This window comes from Lissotriton helveticus, chromosome 5_1 (assembly GCF_964261635.1).
Source record: "Lissotriton helveticus chromosome 5_1, aLisHel1.1, whole genome shotgun sequence".
Lineage (NCBI taxonomy): Eukaryota > Metazoa > Chordata > Amphibia > Caudata > Salamandridae > Lissotriton > Lissotriton helveticus.
Genome location: NC_136065.1, coordinates 1,682,977,315 through 1,683,000,353, shown reverse-complemented (window position 1 = coordinate 1,683,000,353; position 23,039 = coordinate 1,682,977,315). Strand labels below are relative to the sequence as shown.

The following is a 23,039-nucleotide window of genomic DNA, read 5'->3' as shown; positions in this document are numbered from 1 at the left end:
GGTTGTCCTGTTCCTGTCCTTTATGCTGTAATAAACCTGCAAAACTCCTACTACCTCGAATTTTGACTCTTATTTATTGAGCTATCTGTTATTCATTTATGCATTCAAAAATAGGGTATTATTTATTTATTTACCACACTGGGACCGGTTTCGGATCCATAATCCTCATCAGCCAGGCTATCTTGAATCCAGTGGCCAAGTGAGCAAGGAACTCACGTCTGAGCATACCCTGCCACACTTAGGGCGAACAAAGCGATACAAAAGGGGATGATGGACGGAGCGTTTGAGCAAATCAAACACTCACCCCCATGGCTTGGCAGTTCGGGCTTGACTGTTCCCATGAGGCACAGGGTCAGACTGATTTGCATATGGCTATGTCTGAACTGGGGTGGCGGAGTGAGCTAAAAAACGGTGTTGGATTAAACCCAGATCACTTGACTGGGGGTGAGTGTTTGTATTGTCAACGCTCCGTCCATCACCACCTTTGGTTTTTCTTTGTTCGCCCTAAGTTGGTAGGGTATGCTCAGATGTGGGTCCCTTACTCACTTTGCCACTGGAGTCAAGCAAGCCCGGCTGAAGACGGCTGAAATGCCAGAAACCGGTCCTGGGAAGCTTAATTCCGGTCCAGGGAAGACATGGCTTGGCAGTTCGGGCTGGACTGTTCCCATGAGGCACAGGGTCAGACTGATTTGCATATGGCTATGTCTGAACTGGGGTGGCGGAGTGAGCTAAAGAACGGTGTTGGATTAAACCCAGATCACTTGACTGGGGGTGAGTGTTTGTATTGTCAACGCTCCGTCCATCACCACCTTTGGTTTTTCTTTGTTCGCCCTAAGTTGGCAGGGTATGCTCAGACGTGAGTCCCTTGCTCACTTTGCCACTGGAGTCAAGCAAGCCCGGCTGAAGACGGCTGTAATGCCAGAAACCGGTCCTGGGAAGCTTGATTCCGGTCCAGGGAAGACATGGCTTGGCAGTTCGGGCTGGACTGTTCCCATGAGGCACAGGGTCAGACTGATTTACATATGGCTATGTCTGAACTGGGGTGGCGGAGTGAGCTAAAGAACGGTGTTTGGTTAAACCCAGATCACTTGACTGGGGGTGAGTGTTTGTATTGTCAACGCTCCGTCCATCACCACCTTTGGTTTTTCTTTGTTCGCCCTAAGTTGGTAGGGTATGCTCAGATGTGAGTCCCTTACTCACTTTGCCACTGGAGTCAAGCAAGCCCGGCTGAAGACGGCTGAAATGCCAGAAACCGGTCCTGGGAAGCTTGATTCCGGTCCAGGAAAGACATGGCTTGGCAGTTCGGGCTGGACTGTTCCCATGAGGCACAGGGTCAGACTGATTTGCATATGGCTATGTCTGAACTGGGGTGGCGGAGTGAGCTAAAGAACGTTGTTGGATTAAACCCAGATCACTTGACTGCGGGTGAGTGTTTGTATTGTCAACGCTCCGTCCATCACCACCTTTGGTTTTTCTCTGTCTTCATTTATAAGCCCATTTATTCTCGATTGCTGCAGCCCAGCACTGGAATAAACAACGAGTACACTCCCGGAAATAGCAGAGTCTTGCCTCTTTTTTCCTCTCCTGATCTACTGCCCATAGAGTCCATGTATAACTAACACCTTGTCACCAAGCCAGCGAAATCAGAAGATATGTGGTCATATACAGCGTAACCATATACCTTCACAGACTTCATCTTCTTTGGGGAGCTCATAATAAACACCTCCCTATCTTTGTGGCAGAAGAGTGCATTTTAACCAGTAGCCCTCAAAGTCAAGGTGCTGGTGTTAAAAACGTCCTTACCCCGATGATCCCTTTTCTTTTTCTAGTGGTGCCCAATGACATTGGTCATTAACCCTTATCTCTTAGCTGCATATAGACGAACAGAAGCTGACACTGTGCAACCACTCAAAACAAATAGATTCTCTGGATGAACTTTAGATTTATTTCTGACCTTTAAAGAAAACATTTTGTCAGAGCTGCGGATAAGAACTACATTAGGCTTGATTGAACCCTGGAAGATACAGAAGAAGCTGTTTAAGTCTCAATACTTTCTAGTGTAATAATGGAGATGGAAATGGCAGGCAGCCCAGACACCTTAAAATATGGCATTAGATTGAGCTTTATTCTAGGTGAAGTTTCCTTCTCCTTACTGTTGGAACGAACTGCCTATGATGGTGATCTTTGGAGTATGTGACCCAGTCACACTAACTGAATTCTGAGGCCAACTAGGTGTACAAGCACAATGTAAATGCTCAGATCCAGGTCTCAAAGATCTGCTCCTTTGGATGTGCAACTAAAGCAGTAATTTCAAGCTACAGAAAAGATGATAAGTCGACATGTTTCCTCGACTTCGGACTGGTCCCTTCGAATCTCTCAATACTAATTATCTCAATCTTGAAGGAAAATTCACTGGTGAAAAATGCTACATCAAAGTCCAGCTTGAGGTTGAAACCACAGCAGAAAGATGCATTGGCACGTATAATTTAGACAGTGTTGATGCTATTACTCTGAAGGAAGGGTATTCAGCAGCCAAATGAGAAAGCTCCTGGAGGATATATGGGATGGGGTTAATTTGGGATGATGGGAAATAAAGGCCATAAACTAAGGTAGAAATGAGCTAGTTCGGAGTCGTCTTCTTTCTCTCTTAACAAGTTTTGTACTTCATTGTCAAAATCATGGCTGTCAGCTATGAGCAAACCCTTCTCCTTAGTTCCTTGAGCATTTTTCTCTTTGAATAACGCTGGTGTAATAAACTTTAAAACATTTTTAAAAAAATCCTAACGTTGGCAAAAGAAAAAGTGCATCAGTAAAGATGAAAAACACAAGAGCCACTCAGGTCCAGCATCCTCTTTGGAAGGAAAGGAAACATTAAAAATAAACAGAATGAATTTCTAGCATTAGGGAATGAACTGTGCAGGCTGCAGGGCTGAAAGAGTCAACGAGACAATATCTTCTGGTAATAGTCTTTATCTCACCAGGTGGAATCGGTTCTTTCAATTAATTATAATGACATTTACAGATTATTGCACATTTCGCTCCTCAGTCTCTGTTGATTCTCATTGTCTGTGGACAACAGCTCTTGTAATCTTGTAGTACGTTCTAAAGCACTCCAATACTCCTGGGTGCACACACACTATAGGAAAATTTAAATATATAAAAAAGTGCAGGTTGGACTGGAGCAAACTGTACGGCAAACAAATGCAAAACAATTCCAGTTAATCTTGAAAGTGACGGCAACTACCCTCCTTGCTCCATGACCACAATCTGGTTAACTTCAGTCTTTCCCCAAAAATTAATCTGTACCCAAAACCATGAGCGCTAATCCCTAAATCAAACAGGTACCTACTGGAAGATCGAGCTTCTCTGTAACAAACAATTATATGGCTTCATCAACCTACTGTGCGTATCTCCACGAGCCGCAGGATACCCATGTTATTTGCGAGGGACCGGCCTGATGTCTTCTCCAATATGACATGAGCAAGATCCATGAGGTACATAACGAGGAGTTGGTCCTTTACCTCCAAGAAGCTGAGGCCCTAAAGATGAAGTAAGAACAGAAAGGGAATTAAAGCGAGATGTGGAGTGGGACCAGGAGGTACAAAATCAAAGTGAAGTATTCAGTCTCCATATTTGCACAAACATTCGCTAAATATTTCAGTTTTAGACAAGCCTCTCTTTTCTGTCCTGAGAAGGGAATGGTGTGTCCATGTTAATTCGGGTATGGACATTGTCACTTACACATTGCACTGCTCCATCAATGGTACCCAGCTATGGAATGAGCCCTAGTCGAGTGGGAGAGGGCATAAGGTCTCCATGTTAATTTAGTACCAGAACTTTTCTTCTCGTATGCACTAGTCATCCAAGTCCGGCTCAGCTTGGGGTGAAATGGAGTTTTAGTATACATGTACCTTCCATGCTAAGCTAAACTTCAATCCACTGCTCAACATATGCCCACCTCCTTGTCTGACTTCACCTACCTTCTCGGTTGGCAATGCACCCGATCTTATTCGCTGTACCAAGCCCTGCACATGGGCAGTCATGCCAGTCACCTGTACAATAAAAAAAAGGACGCAAGATTGTCAAGTGAGGGCATGGGTGAAGCTATTTGTACCATGGGATAGGAAACGCCAACTCACCTGGTCCTGTAACGAGTTGAGAAGCTGCACGGCAGCTGGAGCATCGTTCATGTCCTACAGAACCAGAGGAGAAGGAGTTTAGGAAAGAGACAGGGAATTGCAATTTAGCCCCAGAATGAATCTGAGCCTCACAGGTATTAAATCTATGTACACGAGCATAGCTGGGTGAGAATGCAAAGAAAGATAAAGCAACATTTTCAATTCCTTAAGCAAACTGAAACAGGAGATGGAAATCCAAAGATGATCACCCATATTTTAGAAACCGACACAACGAGTTTTGTTGTTCAGGACAGATTTTTCCAACCTTGTTATTATTGGGCAGTGTTACACTTGTGACAGCATGAACCCGCCAAAGCTTTACTAGTAAAATATTTGTTTTCCTTACTGCATTCAGATGGATCTTTGAAACAACTGTTTGATTACTACCAGAGTAATCTCTGCAAAAAAGGTACTTCAGCCCGGACTGCTGCTGCTGCTGTTTCTCCAATTCTCTGCTGCCGCATAGACTGTTTTTAAGAAACATCCAGATCAGTGCTTCCTAAACCTTTTAGAACCACAACTTAATCTTTATAAAGGAAAACCTCTGGGACATACACGTAGCTTTAAAGGAAAGATGGGCAATATTTGAATGTAACTAAAGCATCCAGTGGTAGCGCACTCTCATTTACAGACAACACGTTTTCAATTAAATGGCCACCACATTTGCAGACATACAGTTTTACTGATAAAACTGTTGTGCACACGGATGGTGGGTGTCAATCAATTTCAGTGAGTATATATATTTTGGGCGAGTATTTATAATTTGGGCATCACCAAACAAAGTGTTTGTGAATTGTTTTGATACTATTACAATCTTTGTTTCCATCACACTTCAGAATTGCAGAAAAAAAATGTGCTTAGTTTTTTTCTTAACTGCGGAATGTGTAGTTTATTTACAGATATTTACGTTGTGATGTGATGACATCTTACACCCGTCCCTTTCACACTGTCTCTACCGCAGCAAGATTGTCACATAATTCACTTGAGGCGTTTGTCAACAGCAATTCCCATGTTAAAAAAAAAATAAGCAGCAACCTGTCCGAAGACATAGCGTGAGATTTAACCTCTGCCTTTGAAGCACAGCTAATGTGACAAGATAAATACAATATTTAAAGGCATCTTTATTTATTGCTTGGCTTTTCAACCCACAAAACATCGGCTTGCGACCGACCCACAGTTTGGGAATCACTGATCTAGATATAAAACACTGTAGTTATCCATCTAAGGGACAAACTAGCAAAATCTTATTCTTCCAGGACTTCTAATATGTGCAGAATGGTATGTTGTACTTCCAGATCTTGATCACAGCAGTGTTCATAGATAGGCTGGGATCCAAACTTACTTTTACACCCAGATTTGTACTAGTTGGAACAGGGAATGCATGGGAAAAATAAGAGGAAAAGGTGTTAGGCCTTCGTGTTTTTCTTTGTACTATTACCATGTGATAGAAGTGTGGTGAAATGAGCCCTAAAAATAAATGAAAAGTTTGTAAGAAAAATTAGAGGAAAACTTGAAAAAGGGCTGTTCTTTACACTGCTGATTCTCTTCACATGTTCCCTTCCCTCCTACTTATGAAAGATGGAGTCGTTTCTGTCCTCTAACTCCAGTTCTGTAGTAGGAGTATCTCTGTTATAGTCATAATCTAGTGAATAGTCCCGCTCATGAGCGTGGAATCCGGAGCAATCAAAAATAATCTCTTAAAATGTCTAAAAATGCAGTCATGCACAGACACTTAAGAGAGAATTTAAAGACATATAATGCAGCCTATATCCACAGGCTACACTGTCCAGTACTTCAACTAGACATTCCACCAAAACCACAAACAGCACAGCTTGCCAAGTTTTCTTCATAGAGAAAACTTCCCCTTTTACCAACAAAGCCTCTGGAATGATAGAGAGGAAGGGAAGGACAGACAAGCCCCATAGGCTGCCATTATGTGGCTCGAAAAGGAATACCGTGCCTTTAAGAAAACTTTCTAGAACTTTCTCAGTATCCCAGAATGCCCTGCAGGTCCCATTTACCTTCAGTTCTTTTTTCCGGCTCCTGCTAGCAGGACCCTGGAGCATTGAGCTCTCCCTTTTTGGGTTTATTATAGAACTTTTTTTGCACTTTTAAAGTGTGTGAGTGTTTACACTCGACATATTTTGGTGCCCTCTTCCTCTTCTAGTGTTCTGTGCAGTTCTTTTTATCAAAAATGCCTGCATTATTTGATAAATGCCCGGAGTGCTCGAGGAAGAAGGCCAAGTCGGACCCACATTCTGTGTGTATCCTGTGCCTTCCTTCTACTCATCTCCCTGAGAAGTGTGAGATTTGCCAGACCTTCTCCTCCAGGACCCTGAGACACAGAAAGAAGATCAGGCTCCAAGGACTGGAAGAAAGAAGGCTGCAGAGTCAAGGTGGGTCTGGGCAGGCTGGATCTGCTTCCTCTGCCCATGCTGAGGCCTCTGGGGGGTCCCCCAGCGTCAATAAGGCCAGAAAGCGTCGACATGGATACCATCGACGACGGTGTCGAGAGGCATGACTGCGATCTGCTCCCCTTCTCCCCAGGGCTCTGGGTCGAGGCAACGTCGGAGTCGAGGGGACTGATGAGACCGCCGTCGAGGTCGCCGCCGAAGAAGTCATCTTCATCGACGTCATCATCGACGTTGTCGTCGACACATCGACGTCGTGAGGATTCCAGACGGCGTAGGCGCTCGCCGTCAAGGCGACACCGCCGTTCACCCTCGGCGTCGAGAAGGAGGTGTTCGACGTGGAGGCGCAGATCTTCAGCGTCGAAGCCTGCCGTCGAGGCATAGGTCTTCGGCGTCGAGACGACGTACGTCGGCGTCAAGGAGGCGTTCTTCGACGTGTGGTGTGTGGTTGTGTGAGTTGTGTGTGTGTGTTGTGTGTGTGGTGGTTGTGTGTGTGGTGGTTGTGTGGGTGTGGTTGTGTGGGTGTGGTTGTGTGGGTGTCGGTGTTGTGTGGGTGGTTGTGTGTGTTTGTGTGTGTTTGTGTGTGATTGTTGTTGTGGGTAAGGGTGTGTGGTTGTGTGTTTGGTTGTGTGATTGTTTGTGTGTGGTTGTGTTTGTGGGTGTGGTAGTGTGGTTAGGTGTTGTTGGGTTTGGCTGTGTGGTGTGTGTGTGTGTGTGTGTGTGGTTGTTGTGGGTGTTAGCGGTGAGATATCAATCGCCGAGGGGGAACAAGGTTCCGTATGTTGGTCAGCATAGTGAAGGAGTTCTGGCACTTCTGCCTGGATCACAAAATCACTGTCATAGCAGAATACTTACCGGGGAAGCTCAATCAAGTAGTGGATTGGAACTTGAGGTTCCTCAGGGACTACAGCGATTGGAGGCTTCACCCGACTCTGTTTGCGCAGATCATGAGTATGCGAGGCCCCTGCAAGATAGATCTATTTGCCTCTCGCCTCAATGCTCAGCTTCCCTTGTTCTTCAGTTGGAGACCGGACCCGATGGCGATGAGAACGGATGAGTTTCTTCATCATTGGGGGCAACAGAGGAACTATGCGTTTCCTCCGTTTGCCTTGATCCCGAGAGTGGCGGCCTTTGTCCGTCGACAGACGGCCTCAATAGTGTTGGTGACACCTTTGTGGAAGACTCAGTTGTGGTTTCCCACAGTACTGGAGTGGTCTGTGGATCTTCCGTTTCAACTTCCGATTTTCCCGACGCTTCTCCAGGACCCAGTGGGGGCTTGCCACCCACTGGTCCTGCAGAACCAACTAACTCTGATGGTGTGGACGCTCTCAGGAGACATGAGAGCATTACAGGCCTTTCGCAGGCAGCTGCCAGCTTCATACAACAGGCTTGGGCTCCATCCACCCGAAAGCGATATTCAGCTTCCTGGAAGAGATGGGTGGGTTGGTGCCTTCAACGGAAGGTGGATCCCGTGGGATCAGATGTGACTGAGATTTTAAACTTCCTTTCTGAGTGTGCGGAATCAGGCCTTGCCTACAGATCGGTTAACAACTTCAGATCCGCATTCTCAGTAGGCCACGATCATATTGATGGCAAACCAGTGGGGATGCATCCCCTGGTATGTAAATTGCTTAAAGGTGTCAGGGTGGCTAATCTCCCTCGTCCCATGTATTCAACCCTATGGCATGTTTCTAAGGTCCTATCTCTACTTGAATTTTGGCCGAATAATTCAGACCTTTCCTTGAAACAGTTATCTGCCAAGCTCACCATGTTGCTATGTCTAATCTCCTGTCGCAGAGTGTCTGATGTACGAGCTTTGGATCTCGGAGGCAGAATGTTTTCTCCACAGGGTGTTTCTTTTGTAATCAAGAAACGGACAAAAACTATGTCACGTTCGGTGGAGTATCCTTCTTTCCCTCATAATAATATATTATGTGTTTTGCAATGTTTGAAATGTTATGAGGAACGCACTTTTGCGCATAGATCTTATCCGTTGGGTCAGTTGTTAATATCAATTCAAAAGCCTTTCAAACCGGTCTCTGCTGCCACCTTAGCTAGGTGGGTCAAATGGGCGATGTCAGAAGCAGGTATTGATATCTCAGTATATGGTGTCCATTCTGCGAGAGGAGCTATGGCCTCCAAGGCTTACATGTTGGGATCTAATGACGCTGGCATCAGCAGCAAGGCCCACGACTGGATCCGCTCCTTCCTCACCGGCAGAACTCAGCTGGTCAGACTCTCTCCCTACGTCTCGTAACAGACAGAGACCAACTCTGGAGTGCCTCAGGTCTCCTCCCACAGCCCCACCCACTTCAGCAGCTACACGGACCCCCTCGCAACCATCATCAGGAACCACGGGCTAAACATCACCTCCTACGCTGCTGAGGCCCAGTTGATCCTCTCTCTCACCAAAAACCCAACATCTCCAGATACAACTTCCAAGAAGGGATGAAAGCTGTCGACACGCGGATGAAAAACAGCTGCCTGAAACTCAACTCAGAAAAGACAGAAGTCCTCATCCTTGGCACCACCAACTCCGCTAAAACGACTCCTGGTGGCCCTCCGCCTTCAGAAATCCCCTAACCCCGACACGAAACCTCTGCATCATACCAGACTCATCGCTCACAATGAACCGCCAGATCAACACTGTCTCCTCGACCTGCTTCAACACCATCTGCATGCTTCGAAAGACTTTCAGATGGATCCCAACTGAAACCAGAAAAACAGTCATGCACGCACTCTTCAGCAGCAAACTGGACTACGGCAAAGCTCTCCAAACCGGAATCAACAAGAAACTCCATTACAAACTTCAGACTGTCCAGAACACCCCAGCCAGAATGATCCTCGACATCCCCCCCTCGCAGCCATATCACCGAACACCCAAGACCTCCGCGATCTCCACTGGCTTCCAGTCGAAAGAAGAATAACCTTCAAACTCCTCACCCACGCATACAAGGTCATTCACAACACGGACCATCACACCTGAACAGTCGCCTCTCCTTCCACGCAACCAAAAGACACCTTTGATCAGCCCAGCTCTCTATAGCCACCATCTCACGTATCAGCAAGACTAGAACGGGAGGAAATTCATTCTCCTACCTTGCAGCCAAAGCCGGGAACACCCTCCCCCTCCACATCCGTCAATCTCCACACTGCCCCAGTTCAGCGTCTTGAAGCCCTCACGGTGAGTTGCTGCACTTTACCAACCCCTGAGTGCCTGACTGAATCTAGCTAGCCAAACTTAAACAACTGTTTAATGGATACTGATATGGGATGAAAGTAAACTGGAGCTACACGCAGTAAAGACTAGGCTGAACCTCTAATTTGGCCATGGTTCTATCTTCACTAACATTTTAATACTACAATAGCGTTGGTCCCCTGAATGTAAAATATATATGGGGTTGGGGGAAAGTAAGTAACCTGCTGAAAACCTATCAAGGACAAAGAAGAAGTGGTTCTAATATGTGCAACACAGAGCAAGCGGAGGATATCTGAGAAAATGTAGGCAACTAGGCCATGTAGTGTGTGAAACTCCCCACTGTTAGCAACATGAGGTGGTAAACCAGTTCTTTTTTTTTTCTATGTTTTCATGTTATGGGATGAATATTACACATAGTTGACAGTCAGTATTAAACTGAAGTATAAATCTGACATGTAGCTTAAATAAACATTACCCACGGATGACATTGTATTGTAATATTTATATAGCACTTATTAACCATATGTAAGGCAATGAAGTGCTTGCCTACATGGGTAGCATGCTACACCATGTGGGGTTTATTGTTGAAAGTTTGTTGTATTTGTTTTGATCCTAGGTGGGAAGTGTCTTCATGTTGTGTGTGATGATCACCGAGGTGCAGTTATCATGTTTTAGGACGCAACACTCTGCAGTGTGACGGATGAAGAAGTGTGAGATGCAGGCACGTCGATTATGGTTTTCAGTAAGTGGGCAGCTTTTAGCAGCTCTGCAGGCCTATAAGGTATTTCTAATGTTTGCAGTCCACCTAGCTGAACTAGGCGGTCCGTTTTGAAATATTTTGTTTAAAGCTTATGATCCAGAACAGGCATAGATTGGAGGCAGAAATTGCAGAGAGAGATCTGCTGGCATGTACTTTGTTAATAACATCACCATACCTAGTTGTCATTTTGGGTTGTCAAAAAGTAGTCATAGCACATAGGTTGTTGGGACCTGTAGTGTGGATTAAAATTAAAGCCCTCCATTGGCCAGCAGCAGATCTCTTCACTTACTCCATGCCTGTTCAGTTGGTGATGGGTGGTTTAATTGCAGTGGATTGGTAAAGTACTGGCTGATTGACATGACCATAGCAGTTTTATCTTATGTGAGTGCAACAGTGTCAAGCGGAATAAGGTAATTATTATGCAGCCCGTACGAGCTACAATTTACTACCTGGCCACTGAATGTTATGGTATTACAATTAGTGTAGGCTAAAAGGATTATTTATTGTATTGTAAATGCACGTATATAGTGCTTACTACTCATGAGGCATTGAAGCACGTTATGGTGAGCAGCACACAGCTCCACAACCCAAGGCTAGTGTTTTTCTTCTTCTTCAGCGGTTGTTAATTAGGACTAATCTTGTGCTATTAAGGAAATAATGAAATGCCTTTATTCCATTTTCTATGTGGTAGATAAAATTAATAGGAGTAATGTGAAATATTGAGTTGGGGAGGGTATGTGAAGTCATGCAAGTGGTGGGCAGTTTTAGTAAATGAAACATGTTAGGTGTGGTTAACCTGCAGGGGTATGAGTTTTAAAGGAAAGGTTGTGATGTTTGAAGAGAGGTGTGGGCAGTTTGAAGAAATACAATTAAAGGCAGACATGCATGTGATTTAGAGTAGACAGTGCTTAGAGAAGAGGCATGCGGACTATGGAAAGTAAGGAGAGATTAATCTGGAAGAAAAGTTAAGGCAACAATAAAAGAGTTTGAGTCGAGGTAAATTTTCATGACAATACAGAGGAGGCCCCTTTGAGACAACATGCAACAATTTGAGAATCCAAAACTGCAGAAAGAAACATCACCGGCATATGAGATAGTGCTATACCAGGTACAATCAGTCGGGCAGCCCTTCCCCTGAAAGGCAACTGCTAGACCACTGCCCTGCACTAACAGTCAACCAGCTCATGGGCTAGAAGCACAAAGTAATGGCTGGATGCATATATGGGGAAATATGGTCCAATTTCAGTTAGAAAGTGTGGCAAGGGACAGCCTGAAAATGTTGGCAGAACAGCTTGTACCATCATTTCACTCATTGCATTTCTTGAATACGTCTCAGCGAAATTTCAGAGTAGATAACAAAGATATGGTTGTATTAGCAATGGACACGTGTTTCTGGATGCCATCAAAGTGAAGTTGTATCTGAAGGTGACAAAGACCCAACGATAATTTGCAAAATAATTGTTCCTGTTTTGATGTTCGCACCCTAATTAGAAAGCCTGGAGTGGGAGATAGTGGGCCTACATTGTTTCTGATGAGATAAGAGGGCGAAACATGTCAAGTAGATAGATGCCGAATACATCTTCCAATGTCTGAACTACTATAAGGCCGCCAATAGATGCAAATTGCTAGACACCTTTATACTCAGGCTTTCAGGAATAAATGCATTTGTTGCATCTTTCCTATTCAGCTGTGCTGCACATCTTAATAGGATTATGTATTATAGTATATAACACTGAACACAACGCCTTAATAAAAAAGTTTGTTTTTATACAGTATTGTATTGGGTACTTTTGTTTTTTTAAATTATTATTATTATTTTTAACAGCACACAACAGGTGTTACTACCACTCAACCCAATGATACATAAAATACCGCCTGCAGAAAGGTGAGTCAGCTTTGCTGTTTTAACTACAGGCTATATACTCACAGGGCCATCCTGCAGACTGTGCGCTCCAACAACAAACAGGGGTTTGTACAAGCGGTGATAGAAACACTGATGCTGGCATTACTAAGAACAGCAGCAGCAGCCATAATATTGATGATAATGTTTTGTAGAATACCTCAGCTTTATCCAAAACGCACAACATGGGCACAAAGATAAAATAAACTATAGATGCACACAGGGGTGTGGAATTCCTATAGCCCGACGCCCAGTACATATTGCTTGGGGTCAAGGGCAATAAGATTTCATGTGTATTTTGCCCTTAGGACAAGTAGGCCCAACCCCCTACAGATCAAACCCTTTGGCTGCCAGTTTGCAGTACCACATTATGGATCAGGGAAGGGCACTGTCTGCAGTTCAGGTAATATTTTTATCCACATGTTAATGATGTTCAAGCTTTATCGTTCATTAATTGAAAGCCTTCATTATTAGGGTGAGAGTTCCAAGTAAATGTTGTAAGCTCTGACTCCACTACTGACAGTGGTTCCAGTATAAAAATGTGTACACACGTTTTAAAAGTTTAGCCATATTTGGCTATGTATAATGCTCCCAGAATGCTCTCTGGTGCAAAAGTTTGCAGAAGCTTGAAAGCAAGATTGATGATGCTTTGCTTTCAAAATAAAACGTTCATTAAAAAAATGAAAGCAGGAAAAAAAACATTTTGCTAAACTACTGTAAAATTTCAGATACCATTTCTTTGAAGCATCATTTAGTAACATGTGTTGATGCATGCTAATGTTTCCCAAAAATATTCATAATGGCAAATCAGTGTTACCAGTTTCAATAAGATTATGGGGGGGGGGGAATTAAACAAGCATTGGCAGAGCCAGTAGGTCTGAAATTGGGTGTCAACTTTTTTGTTTTGTCAATGGGTGACTTGTTTTGGGATGGTTTTTGTAACACCTTCTTGGTGTGGGAGCTGCTGGACCCTCACCATTATAACAAACTATGGCAAAAGCAAAAATTGTTTTTGGTCTCAAAAAGCACACACTGCCACAGTAGTTACTGGCACTGAACAAAACTACTTTGTGTGCCGAAAATGCTCCTTGTGAAAGAATGCTGTCACTCACAGTGAAGCCAGTTGATATAGAGAGACAGAATTTTAATAAACACAAAAGGTTATGGTCAACGCCAGACCAAATTAGGGGCACAATTATTATAGAAAGTCTCAAAAGTGCACCCATGGTATATGTCCTTGCGTTAAGGGCTTTCAAGAATTCCCATTAATTTACAGAAGTAGGACAAGAAATAGTACTCCTAGAAAATATTTGTGAACTGCATTTTAGAATGAGCAAGCAAATATGCATGCACATATAAGGCAATTTAAACCAAAGCCCAATAAATGATCACTCATGGAAATTTACCTCAACCAAGCTTGTTTTTCTACTAATTGGTCCAGGGAAAGTGATGTCCCAAGGAGTATGCAATATGTGACATCCCTGTCTTCTCAGATTAAAAGCTCCGATCATTTATATAATGTTTCAAGTCAAAGAGATAGCTTTATTTGATTTTTTTTTAAATCATAAAAGCGCATTGCAATACATAAAAACATTCATAATTTCACAGCAGATAAAACAATCCTCCAAGCAGTTCAATTAGGTTCATTTTTGGTATTTTTAAAGAAGATATTATAACATAGATGATCTACACCTGATGATACTTTTTAAAAACAGGGAGACTACATAAATAGTCATTTCATCATGTAACAATTGTATCTTGATAAAAGCGGGCCTGCATTGTCTCATTCCCCAAAGTTTTAACAAAGGTAATAAAAATCTTTTCCTACTGTGCGAATAAAATTTACAGAATAAAATACAGTGTATGGATGATTGCAAGGAAGAATCATCACAAGGACATGGTATTCAATTTTTTGCCCAGTCGTTAATGGTTGGGAAGGTGACCATCTGAAAAAGGTCCCAGTTCTCAGACGGGCTAGCAGCATTCTACTGTAGCTAGAGTAATTCGATGACAAATATAGCTGCATGCCCGGACCATGCAGTAGATATTGTTGTTGAATGACATACACCTTCTTCCTCTCTATCTGCCAGCGTTGTTCTTCCAGATGCTCAAGACAAACATCCTTTAGTGCTTTTTTGGAGATGGAAGATAGAGTGGAGGGAGCACTGTAAAACTCAGGGTGGCCTATGTCTGTTAAAAAGTCCTTTACATAGCCAAGCCAATGGATATGTTTAGCCCCCTGATGTTTGACACAGTCCTGAATGATGGCCCTGTTAAACTCAGTTTCGGTTGTTGTCCATATTTTGTGCTATAACAAGACTGGGGAGACCTTGAATAAATCTGTTATATAGACCAAGGCAAGCTCTTTATGACATACATAGCTAGAAGTGGATTTAGGGACAGCCAACAGATATATCAGAAAGGCATTTTTGCATGTTTGAATTTCTAAGAAATCTGCAACCCCCCAGATACCTGCCCCGGAAATGGCAGTCGATACACACTTAGCCTTATAAATGTCCAACAAGACGCGTATCGGCCTGCCCCCCAGTCTATTTGCAAAGTGTTTCACAGCTCCTATGGTACGAATAAAAGCTAGCTTCCTTGCGGCTTGCGCCGTAGACCATGTACCTTTTTTTTTAATTAAAAACGATCCCTAAATAGGAAAAGGTATTAGTAATTACTATCTTTGACTGATTTAAGAAGGTGTTACACAATACGTTCTTTTTAGATGAGCAGCACATGGTCAGGGTTTTCCCTACGTTTATTTTTAGGCCTCTTTCGTCCATGTATCCCGCAAAGCTATTCAGCGCCTTTTGGAGGCTTACTTGGGTCCTTGCCATTAAAACTGCGTCGTCTGCGTACAGTAATATTGGTACTGCTACACCTTCTATTTTAGGGTAATCCAAATCCTTATCAATTAAAAAGGCTGCCACACTATTTATGTACAAATTGAATAGAAAGGGTGCCAAGATGCAGCCCTGGCGCACACCTTTCATAATTGGGAATTTGTTTGTACGTTCTCCATTTTACCAAAGCGGACCTTTGCCCCTGCCCCTCTATAAAGTTCTTTAATAAAATTAAGTATGTTGGGGGTCAATGCCTAGGTCTTTTAAGGTACCCCACAACACTTCATGACTTAGGCAGTCAAACGCTGAGCTAAGGTCAACGAAAGTCATGAATAAGTTTCCCTTCTTGGCCACTATATACTTTCCCATCATTATGGTTAAATTAAGTCCTTGCTCGACTGTGCCTACGCCAGATGTAAAGCCATACTGAAACTTAGAAAGGGCATTAACCTCCTTGGCCCATATATGTAATCTGTTCAGTAAGATTCTACCGGCCACTTTCATCAATGAATCTAAAAGTGAAATTGGCCTGTAGCACTTTGGATTGCTGCGATCTCCCTTCTTAAAAATTGGCACTACAATCGCCTACTGCCAAGTCGATGGAAATCCCTTTTTTGTGTAACTACTTAACACACTGGTCAGGAGGGGAGCCCAGAGAGAGATGTCAGCCTTATAAGAGTCTAACTGGACTCCGTCTGGTCCTGGAGGTTTATTCGGAGAACTCTCTGCAATGGCTAGTTCTACTTCCGCTAGGGTGAAGGCTATTTCTAGGGGGAACAGACCCCGAGTATCGGGCACCTCGGTTGGCTGATAGCCGAGGCGTGCCGAGCTGACCAATTCATCTTTTTTATATAGCTCAGAGAAATGGTTTACCCATACCGCCTCCTCTATGGCTATCTCGATTGTGTCCGTTTTCATTTCTATGAAGAAGGGGGCATTTACAGCCCTCCAGAAGGCAGTGTTATCTTTCAATACACATGCCTTATGTAGGGCTACCCAGGCATCCTCCTTTAGATCAGACTTCCTCTTTTTTATTGCAGCTTTATAAAATAGTCTAGATGTCCTTATATCTGTTATATTTCTAGGTACCTTTTTAAGAGCTAGCTTCAACCGCGAGTGAGCTTTGCTACACTCAGAGTCGAACCAGCCCTCAGTCCTGTTTCCCTCGCCCACCCGACTCTTACGAGTTAGTTGATTACGGATTTGCCCTGTAATTTTTTGGAAGGCAGATACGACCTCGGTTGGGCTGGTGTTTTCCGCAAGGCAGATCATAAAGTCTTTTAATAGGCCTGATATTAGGGTATGCAGAAAAGTAGCTGGGTTTATCTTATTCCACTTTATGGTATAACCATTCACTCTGGAGAGTGCAATCCTGTGGCGATAAATGTTTTCGGCCACCATGGTGTTCTGAGGATTGCCCAACCCAAAGCTGAGTGACAAGTGTATCGGAAAGTGATCCTCAGTTCTAAAACTCAGGATACAGCGATGGTAACTAGCTGTAAGTAACGTAAAGTCGATCACTGACCGCAGGCCACGTCCATTAAAGGTACGTTGAAAGGCGGCCTGAGGACTACAGAGCTCGTTGGCAAAACCTAAGTCCCATTCACATACCAAATTGTTAAGTAAATTACCAAACTTGGAATGCTCAAAGTGGGTACACGGGTCTCCCTCAGGTTGACCACCCCACAGGTACAGAGTTGACTTTGAGGGCATAGATGGCAGTTAAGGTCGCCCGTCAATATGACACACATCTCTGTTTGGGCGGAGTCCTGTTGAGTATGTAAGATGTTGCTTAAATCCGCTATAACCTTTTCTACGTCTTCCTTTGGGATATTATTATAGAAGTTAATCAGGATAACCTGTTGTTCTCCTCCCAACTTCAATAGCAATACTTGATAGTAATCCCCTCCTATACTTAATGACATTACCGCCATATTTAACATATTTGATATAAAAATAGTCAAGCCTCCAGAACTTCTGCCCCTAGTGGTCTGTTTGGCTGCCGTGAAGAATGTACGATATCCACTTATATGTGTTTCCCTCTGTTCCCAGCATTCTTGTAAGCAAATTATGCTAAAGTTGTCTACAAATGTCAGAAAGGTGGGATCCTTTACTTTGCTTGATAGTCCCGCTACATTCCACGACAGGAGAGTTAAATTTCCTCCTGTGCCAACCAGTAGGGGAGTATCATTTTCTTGCAGAGTAGAATCCAAAGGCCCTTCTTGAGCTCCCTGTTGGTCACTTGCGGCTATTACATATTGTACTTTACAACTTGAGTAACCATGGGTGTGGGTGATTTCTGAACTATTGTTGTTAATCTTGCCCTTTGCGGGTGGCAATTGGATGGCGGAGTTAAGTACGCCCTCATCTGACCTTTGCTTGGATGGTAATTTAGTATTAGAGCAATCTACTCCACTCCTGTACTTATTTGGCATAGTTTTCCCCCTCCTGCACTCCTCTGGTTTCTTGGGTGACTTTGCCAGTCAGTCCACCATCTCAAGGCAGCTGTACCTATTGGCAGTTGGAATCCCCCCCCCAATTTCCCAGGTATAGTTGATTCCTATTTGGGTATCCTCCCCATTCCTGAAGACCTCCATTTCCCCAATTCCCCCCGAACTCAAGACCTTGGTGACTCCTAGGTTGGTAAAAATATGATAACCGCCTAGTTTCTATCCCTGCGCCGCTCATTTGTGTTCTCCATGAGCAGATGTAGTCGACAGTGCGCTGATCCTCAAAGTTGACCAAGACACAGTCACCTTGTGTTGTCTTCCTATCATGCCCTACCCATGGTACCCTACGTACCAATATGATCTTACTGGACAAATGCGGGGAAGGGACGGTTAATATTAAGCCAATAAGCAACTTTATTTTTTAAAGACCAATTTGGCTCCTCTGCAAATTCTTCCAGCTCTGGGACCCCCGTCATAACGACTACATAAGGGCTCGCCTCTGGGGGCAGGTTTACAGCAGGTCTGCCCTTTATAGCCACCCTTTCCCATTGTTTGTTTTTAAGGGGGGCAGCAGGGGTATTTGATGGGATCTGCTCCCTCCCGGTTTGCTGGATCTGGCCAGGGGGTTTAACAGCTGTTTATTTCTCTATTGGAATTGCGGGATTATTAATTACCTTTGGTGCGGGTGGTGGAGGTCGTTTAGTTTTTAAGCTTGATTGGCCAGATTTTATAGGTTGACCATTCGCTATCGATTTTACCCCTGGATGTGGTGGGTTCTTAGTGAGGTTATGCAATACCTTGAGCTGGTTTTCAATGTGCACTAATCTAGTTTCTAGTGGTGCCAAGAGGGTTTTAAACACTTTCCCCATTTTTGCTAGAAATTGGCCATCAAGGTCATCCTGGTATTCTATGTTATTAATAGCTGAAACCTCTACTTCCGATAAGTCCAGGGCAACATTTACAACTTCTGTAGGTAACAGATCGTTTTTCTTTTTTGCCTGTTCTTGTCCCACCCCTTGCTTTTTGGATAAGACACAGGCATCCTTAGATTTCACTATCTTGAGATTTTTTGTCCCTGGAGTAATCGTCTTGATGGCTTTCTTTTTGGGTTTAGCACCCTCCCTCCTCTCCCTAGATGAGCTAATGCTCATTTCGGCCTGTAAGCTACCCGGAATAAGCTGCGGATTTTTTTCCAGGTCTGAACTTATCAATGAGTCCAATAGGGAAGTGGAAGTTGACTGATCCCCCCCCGGCAGCATACAGTGCACATCCACATGGACCAGTGACGGATCAATTTCCTTGGCAGGTACAGGTATAGGTGTACGGGCTGACGCTAGGTGTCCCATGGATGATCTTTTCGCGAACGCTAGGTCTTGAGAGACCCTGCGTTCCATTAGGCGTACGCCTTGATCGATGACTGAATTTGTTCGAATTATGAAATCATCCAGGGTACCTGTTAATTTACCCCCCCCTGCTGCGGTTTTACTCCTGCTACCGCGAGTAGTCATATTAGCAAACAGGTTCGATATGCAGCGTCAGTTCAACTATGGTTTACTGTATGGAGTTTAAACAAAGCACAGCCAAAGCAAACAAAGAGCTGCTAATGTTCACAAGAATTCACCTTTAGCGGGCGTTAGAGAGGGGGGCCCGGTCCGGTCTTAAACGGGCCCGCCCTTGGCCCGGGCTTTGCGCGCGTCCCGCGACGCGGGGGCTGGTCCCGTTAATGTAGCGCCTCCAGGCGCGGAAGTCCAATGCAGCGTCTTCCTGCAGCAGAGCCCCTTGGGAGATGTAGTCTCCCCTGCACGGCGGCTGCGCCGAGATGGAGGAGGCAGTGGCGGCGAGGGGAGGCAGGGTCACAGGCGGTAAGGCGCTGTCACGGGGAGTCGGGTCCGCTTGGATTCTTTGTGGCAATACAAGACGTGTGGAGCACGGCTTAGGTTAAGCAGTAAAAGGGGTGGGTCTCCATGCAGGTCACCTGCACGCTATCAGCCAGCCATATCAGGCAGCGGGGGTCACTTCACACCCTCACTTCAATGTTCACAAGGCTGGAGTACAACTCTTGTTATAAAGCAGTCAATAAACCAGATAAAATGTATTTTTGCTTTGAGTACTCTGACCAACCATAAAACAGTAAGTGCCCTTTTTTATATAGTGCGCACATTGAGCTCATTCACCTCTAAGCGGTTTGTTAATACTCGTGAAAAATGGAAGATTGAGGCAGCCTTCCACTGAAAAGACACCTCTGCTAAACTGTCTGTCCATGGGCCTCAAGCAGCCTCAGGTGGGTCGAATGTGGAGGAAGGGAGTGTGTGCAAATAGGTTTTACCACCTTATCACTTATGCACTCTCCAGTGTGGTCTTTGCAGGTATCTCAAAGCAAACTTGTGCTATGTTTTTGGGTTGTCCTCTTGGTTGCTTGTACAGGCAAACAAATGAATGTCTTGGGGTTTCACATCCCTTAAAGTGTCTCGATGTACATAACATCCCAGGTCAAACAGGATTACTTTAGAAGCCATCCCAGAGTCATTGGATGATCATCCAACTACCTTAGAAGTCATTTACACGTCATCAGACATCATCAAGCTCTTGAAGTCATCAGCAAGCTGCAGAAGCTCAGCCTGATGATTTGAGGACGACTTGAAAATGAGTATCTGATGACTTTAGTAGGTGTCATTATTCGTGATGACTTGAAAAGGAGTACCTGATGACTCTAGTAGGTGTCATTCGTGATGATTTAAGGAGGACTTGAAAATTAGTATCTGCTGACTTCAAAAGGTGTCAATATTCCTGATGATTCCTGATGATCTGAGAATGACTTGTAAATGACTCTCCGATAACTTTACAAGATGACATTGTTCCTGATGACTTTGGGGTGATTTGAAAATAAGCATCTGAATACTTCAAAGGTACTATTGTGTTTTCAATAAGATGTTTTTGCGTCTGGTGATTTTAACAGAAATTGTTTGTCTATTTAAAGAGCACGTCCACCACTTTGGTTTCTGTTTTCCAGAAAAATGCAAACTGTTGGATGATTGCACAATGAATTGCAGATAAACGTCTGACCTCCTGCAGCTGGGAGCCCCAAAACCCAAACACACCCTGAACCCCCAAATCAACCCTTGCACCCCAAAACCCAAACACACCCTGAACCCCAATATTAACCCTGGCACCCCAAAATCCAAACACACCCTGAACCCCCAAATTAACCCTTGCACCCCAAAACCCAAACACACCCTAAACCCTAAAATTAACCCTGGCACCCCAAAACCCAAACACACCCTGAACCCCCAAATAACCCTTGCACCCCAAACCCAAACACACCCTAAACCCTAAAATTAACACTGGCCCCCCAAAACCCAAACACACCCTGAACCCCCAAATTAACCCTTGCACACCAAACCCAACCCTAATATTAACCCTTGTACCCTAAAACCCAAACACACCCTAAACCCTAACACTAACCCTGGCACCCCAAAACCCAAACACACCCTGAACCCCCAAATTAACCCTTGCACCCCAAAACCCAAACACACCCTGAACCCCCAAATTAACCCTTGCACACCAAACACAAACACACCCTAAACCCTAATATTAACCCTTGTACCATAAAACCCAAACACACCCTAAACCCTAAAATTAACGCTCGCACCCCAAACCCAAACATGCTCTAAACCCTTAAATTACACATGCCCCCCCAAAACACAAACCCACACAACCCTAAAATGACCATGTACGCCCTAAAATCCAAAAGCCCTACAATCCCCCAAACGTTTTATGAATGCGGGAGGCGCTGCTGTGATATGATACTTTCTGTACCCCCAGGCTGCACTTCCTTCATAGAGTATTTCCATAAACACATAGTTTAGTAGAATCCGATTGTTAGACTCTTTAACAGACCTGCTCACGGCCCGAGGAATAGGTCTTGCAAAGGAAAACAAGCTTTGTCGTCATGGTGACTGCCGAATTCACTCCATCACAATACTAAAATACATTTTTTAAAAGCACAGCTGCCTCGAACACAATGCCAAAGTCACCTACTGTAAACCATCAGTCGGCGAGCTGGCTGGGACTCGAACCGCAGATCCTCAATGGAGAGCAGCTCTCTCACTTTTCATATACCGGAAGCCGGTGAATTCCTCTAGCAAAAGCCTACGCACATGCGGGAGCGCCGGAAGTGACGTCATTGTTCTGCGGCAAGAACGAAGACTGCCGTGAGTGCAATGGCCATTAAAGGGACAGATGGATTGGCATCGGTCTCTTTTTTCCAACTCCACTTCCTTCATCGATTCCAGCGTAATAAGTGCTGCAGCTGTTAAAAAAAGAGCAGCATCGATCCTCCGCTCTCGGTCCCAGCTGCTCAATTTCCGTACCAGACCAGCTTCCTCATTTTTCGGAAAGCACGAGTTTTCATTAAGGGGGCAAATTCAGACGCAGCTCCCTGCATGTGTGTGCTTCTTACGTGTTATAATGAATACCTGCGTTGCAATGTGTGTTTGATGCTTGTCTGTATCAGCCTGCCTGCTTGTTTAATATCCACCTTTTGTGTTTGAGCATGTGTATTTTTGTGTATGTGTGACGTAGTGCGTGCCTGTGTAAGTTGTGGAAAATTGCATAAAGCCTAAAAATGTGTTTTACAGCAAGTTCTTGCTACTTGCACATAGCTGCCAAGGTTTCAGATTGCATTGTGTAACATTTTCATAAATTCAGTGTGATTATGAGTGACATTTCATCCACTACGAGTGACACTTTCTCGCAAGCAAAATCAAACAAATAAGACGAGGGAAACACATAAATATCAGAAATTACACCTATTTGTGCAACAAGAAACTCTAAGATCTTAAAACTGCAGCAAAGCACCAGAAAAGGAAGGGCACTAACCTAGTGCCCATGTAACCTCATTATACTATTAAACACATGTGTAACTATGATATTAAACATTAAAGAAGTCTTTCAGAGGCAGTATTTTATTAAAGTTCTGTGCACATATGAAGACACGCACAGTTAAATATAAAAGATAATACTTACTAGATGCAACAGATTGACATTTGCATTATAAAATAAACACTATACTTTTAAAGTCCATATGTTTGGGGAGCGTTGGGGGCTGATGGGAGCTGCACATGCTTAAAATCTCCCAAGACGCCTACAATTTCTCCAGATGCTTCTCGGCGAGCATGAGAAATTACTAAACAGTTCGCTGGTCTTAGTTCTCATAAGCGCCATGAAATCCCACTTACTAACATGAAACTCATAAGTAAAGTAGAACATTTTAAAATATTCACTTTCCTTCTGCTT

The 23,039-nt window shown here is 44.0% G+C and overlaps 1 protein-coding gene across 3 annotated transcripts in view; it reads right to left on the bottom strand.

Annotated features, from left to right (window-relative positions):
- Positions 1-21,895, bottom strand: part of NGDN (neuroguidin) — a 49,290-nt gene extending 27,395 nt beyond the window's left edge. Inside the window, exons 1-4 of one of the 3 annotated variants that reach the window (XM_078644924.1) lie at positions 21,783-21,895; positions 4,140-4,193; positions 3,981-4,052; positions 3,402-3,539 (exon numbers count right to left, since the gene is read on the bottom strand). In XM_078644924.1, coding sequence (XP_078501050.1) covers positions 3,402-3,539; positions 3,981-4,052; positions 4,140-4,190 — 261 coding nt within the window. In that variant the 5' untranslated portion in view covers positions 4,191-4,193; positions 21,783-21,895. Of the gene's footprint in view, positions 1-3,401; positions 3,540-3,980; positions 4,053-4,139; positions 4,194-4,524; positions 4,678-21,778 lie in introns of those variants that run through there. The other 2 variants (XM_078644925.1, XM_078644923.1) reach the window with 2 other exon arrangements.
- Between the last annotated feature and the right edge of the window lie 1,144 nt (positions 21,896-23,039).